Source organism: Conger conger, chromosome 4 (assembly GCF_963514075.1).
Source record: "Conger conger chromosome 4, fConCon1.1, whole genome shotgun sequence".
NCBI classification, from domain to species: domain Eukaryota; kingdom Metazoa; phylum Chordata; class Actinopteri; order Anguilliformes; family Congridae; genus Conger; species Conger conger.
In genome coordinates, this window is record NC_083763.1 from 78,100,697 (window position 1) to 78,105,696 (window position 5,000).

Below are 5,000 nucleotides of genomic sequence, written 5' to 3' on the forward strand. Positions count from 1 at the left end.
AGGCTACAGTGGCAGGACTGTGTGTGTGTGGGGGGGCGGTAATCAGTCTTCTTCCACACAGGCATATGAGCTACACATGAGCCTGTTAGCCAGTCAGCCTGTAAGCAGCATATGAGCTACACACAAGTCTGTTAGCCTTTTAGCAGCATATCTATGCTCTTAGATATTTTTATAGTTGTTATTTTGTTTTCTGTTTTAGTATGTCAGTAGAAAAGAGCAAATCTGTGATTCCCAAACATTGATTTTTAGAGTGAAATCTTTGCACTTTGCTAAATAAAGTAACATATTAAGTAACAGACCACTTTTCAGATGAGAATTGATCGAGGCTGCCTGGGATCACCTGGAGAGCCAGGAGCAAGCGGGACAGCCAAAGTCTGCAGAAGAACTGTGGCAAGTTCCCAAAATGTTTGGAACTCTGCTAACTCCCTCTCCTACGCTAAGGCTAATTCAACACTCCTCTAAACCCCTCTCCAACCGTAAGGCTAATTCAACACTCCGCTAAGTCCCTCTCCAACGGTAAGGCTAATTCAACACTCCTCTAAACCCCTCTCCAACGGTAAGGCTAATTCAACACTCCTCTAAACCCCTCTCCAACGGTAAGGCTAATTCAACACTCCTCTAAACCCCTCTCCAACGGTAAGGCTAATTCAACACTCCTCTAAACCCCTCTCCAACGGTAAGGCTAATTCAACACTCCGCTAATGGCCAGATGAAGGCTCTTTAAGTTAATGTTTGCTTGGCAGGTGAAATGTTCTTATTCTGTTGGCAAATCTCGAATCAAATCATACTTTCTTACCACTATTTTCATCTTAGTTAGCAAAAAAGTAAAAGAAATGAGACGCTACGTGTCAACATAAGACAGAAATGCTGGTATTGTTTTGGGTTTTGCCGTGTAGGAGCTGTGCTGTGTGGAAGCGCTCACCTTGCGGTGCTCCTGCAGGTTGGCCATTGAGGAACACTTCTTACTGCAGATCGAGCACATCGGCTTCCTCCGCCCACTGCCTGAGAGTCAGAGTCACAGAGTCAGAGTCAGAGTCACAGAGTCAGAGATAGAGTCAGAGAGTCAGTCTCAGAGTCACAGAGTCTCAGAGTCACTGAGTCACTGAGTCAGAGATAGAGTCAGAGAGTCAGAGTCAGAGTCAGAGTCAGAGTCACTGAGTCACTGAGTCACTGAGTCACTGAGTCACTGAGTCAGAGAGTCAGTCTCAGAGTTACAGTCAGAGAGTCAGAGTCAGAGTTAGAGTCAGAGAGTTAGAGTCAGAGAGTTAGAGTCAGAGAGTCAGAGATAGAGTCAGAGAGTCAGAGAGTAAGAGTGAGAGAGTGAGAGAGTGAGAGAGTCAGGGGTCAGGGGTCAGGGGTCAGGGGTCAGGGGGGGTGGTACTTTATGAACTGAATTGCATTTGTGCATTTAAGCCTCAGAGGATTTAAGAGAGAGGGAGGGAGAGGAGGGAAAGAGAGGGAGAGAGGGAGGGAGAGGAGGGAAAGAGAGGGAGAGAGGACTGAAAGAGCTCTAATATGGCGTTTCTTCTCATCCACCCTGGGCCGTCACAGGGAGCCCTGCTGTCAGTCAAACAGGCCCCTCTCACTCCTGCGGTCAGTCAAACAGGCCCCTCCCACTCCTGCAGTCAGTCAAACAGGCCCCTCCCACTCCTGCAGTCAGTCAAACAGGCCCCTCCCACTCCCAACACAAACAGTCCAGTACAAACACAACAAAAAAACAAAACCGCACACAAAAAACAAGACCCCGCTTTGTCTCCTCACCACAAATAAGAGAAAACTCCATGAAAGAGGCAGGTTACAGCCTCGGCTGTAAAAACCACCATGAGCTCAGCGTCACCGGGGAGACAGCAGGTTTTTTGGTTTTCCATGTCTGCAGATCCTCCAGAGGAACACTGAGACTCTGAGGGGGACACTGAGACTCTGAGAGGAACACTGAGACTCTGAGGGGAACACTGAGACTCTGAGGGGAACACTGAGGCTCTGAGAGGAACACTGAGACTCTGAGAGGAACACTGAGACTCTGAGAGGAACACTGAGGCTCTGAGAGGAACACTGAGACTCTGAGAGGAACACTGAGACTCTGAGAGGAACACTGAGGCTCTGAGAGGAACACTGAGACTCTGAGGGGAACACTGAGACTCTGAGAGGAACACTGAGACTCTGAGAGGAACACTGAGACTGGTTAATGAGGGACACGGTGTTATTGGTCCATGAGATAGCCCATGACTGGTCCACAAGAGACCCTGTGACTGGTCCGTGAGACAGCACCTGTGATTGGTCCGTGAGAGAGGGCCTGTGATTGGTCCGTGAGAGAGGGCCTGTGATTGGTCCGTGAGAGAGGGCCTGTGATTGGTCTGTGAGCGACCGTGAGAGAGATTGGCCCAGAGGGGGCATTTCACTAAGGGTTGTCCATATCATTACATTTGTTACTTTCACTGTAGAAACGTACACGTGCATCTCTTATAAGACTAACAGTCCTTGAACAACCCACTCATTTCTGTACCCACAAAATGGCTCCCCTGCTTTCTAAACTCACACACACACACACACACACACACACAGACAGACACTCTCACACACACACACACACACACACACACACCCACACACTCACACAACTCTGAGCTTATTAAACTGCACATAACAGGACAATAAGGTCATTTGCACTGTGGATCTTAGCGCTCCTAATCTCAGGCTAATCGGCCGTTAGCGCGGCAGACAGAACTGGAGCAGTCTGCTCTCACTCGGCATGAAGCAGGAGATCACAGAACCCGTAAGAGGATGAAGTCACGCTTCATCAGCGCGCGGAATGTGGAGGGCCTGATCTTCTCAGCCGCACAGCTGGAAACGCCTGCGCGGAGCTACAGCATGAAGACAGAGAGGAGACCCAGGACAGGGTCCATCCAGGGTATCAGACCATTACACATCTAACAGCGCCCACTATCTGAGGCAGGGCTGCCCAACCCTGCTCCTGGAGGTCTACCACCCTGTAGGCTTTCACTCCAACCCCAACAAAGCTCACCTCATTCAACAGCTAGAGCAGGGCTGCCCAACCCTGCTCCTGGAGATCTACCATCCTATAGGTTTGTGAGATACAGAGTGTGTGGGAGATAGAAAGCTAGAGTGTGAGAGAGATATAGAGAGAGAGTGTGTGATAGAGAGATAGAGAGTGAGATAGAGAGGGAGAGAGATAGTTATAGATAGAGAGTGTGTGAGATAGAGAAAGATAGAGAGCGATAGAGTGTGTGAGATATATATATATATATATATATATATAGAGAGAGAGAGAGAGCCCAGCAGTAGGGAGGAGAGTGGCTGAGGCCCTGATACCCCCGCCCCCCCACGGTGCAGTTAATACAGGAGCTAATGAGCACGGCCCTCAGATCAACCACAACAATCACTCTCACTAACGAGGTCAAGAGCCTCTGCTGTTAGTGATGATATAAACACATTACCCTCAGCACAGCACAGCCTGATGTTAGTGATGATATAAACACATCACCCTCAGCACAGCACAGGCTGATGTTAGTGATGATATAAACACATTACCCTCAGCACAGCACAGGCTGATGTTAGTGATGATATAAACACATTACCCTCAGCACAGCACAGGCTGCTGTTAGTGATGATATAAACACATTACCCTCAGCACAGCACAGGCTGATGTTAGTGATGATATAAACACATCACCCTCAGCACAGCACAGGCTGATGTTAGTGATGATATAAACACATTACCCTCAGCACAGCACAGGCTGATGTTAGTGATGATATAAACACATTACCCTCAGCACAGCACAGGCTGATGTTAGTGATGATATAAACACATTACCCTCAGCACAGCACAGGCTGATGTTAGTGATGATATAAACACATTACCCTCAGCACAGGCTGATGTTAGTGATGATATAAACACATTACCCTCAGCACAGCACAGCCTGCTGTTAGTGATGATATAAACACATTACCCTCAGCACAGCCTGCTGTTAGTGATGATATAAACACATTACCCTCAGCACAGCACAGGCTGATGTTAGTGATGATATAAACACATTACCCTCAGCACAGCACAGGCTGATGTTAGTGATGATATAAACACATTACCCTCAGCACAGCACAGGCTGATGTTAGTGATGATATAAACACATTACCCACAGCACAGCACAGGCTGATGTTAGTGATGATATAAACACATTACCCTCAGCACAGCCTGCTGTTAGTGATGATATAAACACATTACCCTCAGCACAGCACAGGCTGATGTTAGTGATGATATAAACACATTACCCTCAGCACAGCACAGCCTGCTGTTAGTGATGATATACACACATTACCCTCAGCACAGCACAGCGTACGCCTATACGTTTAGGAGTGTTCACATGTGTAGAGACACACCTGTGAGAACACACCTGTACACACACACACCTGTACAGACACACCTGTGAGAACACACCTGTACACACACACACCTGTACAGACACACCTGTGAGAATACACCTGTACACACACACACCTGTACAGACACACCTGTGAGAACACACCTGTACACACACACACCTGTACAGACACACCTGTGAGAACACACCTGTACACACACACACCTGTACAGACACACCTGTGAGAACATACCTGTATGGACATTCCCTTTGTGCTTCTTGAGAGCATCCTTGCTCTTGAACCTCTTTCCACAGCTCTCTGCTTTACAGATGAACCTGGCGTCTCCCTTACAGGCCTCCTTATGCTGGTCAAAGCTGCGGGGAGAGAACACATTTAACAATGAGTGTGTATGTGTGTAGTCATCTACTATTTAGCATGCAGTATAGAGTATTTAGTGTATAGTATGCAGTATGTATTGAGTAGTATGTAGCATTTAGTGTGTAGTATATAGTATTTAGTATGTAATACAGTATTTAGTGTGTAGTATACAGTATTTAGTGTGTAATACAGTATTTAGTGTGTAATACAGTATTTAGTGTGTAGTATACAGTATTTAGTGTGTAA

At 47.1% G+C, this 5,000-nt stretch overlaps 1 protein-coding gene across 1 annotated transcript in view; it reads right to left on the minus strand.

Moving 5' to 3' along the window:
• The window catches only part of prdm5 (PR domain containing 5), a 37,500-nt gene that overhangs the window by 22,600 nt on the left and 9,900 nt on the right, over positions 1–5,000 (minus strand). Inside the window, exons 7-8 of the mRNA XM_061239810.1 lie at positions 4,629–4,750; positions 923–1,002 (exon numbers count right to left, since the gene is read on the minus strand). Of these exons, the coding sequence (XP_061095794.1) occupies positions 923–1,002; positions 4,629–4,750 (202 nt within the window). The remainder of the gene's footprint in view (positions 1–922; positions 1,003–4,628; positions 4,751–5,000) is intronic.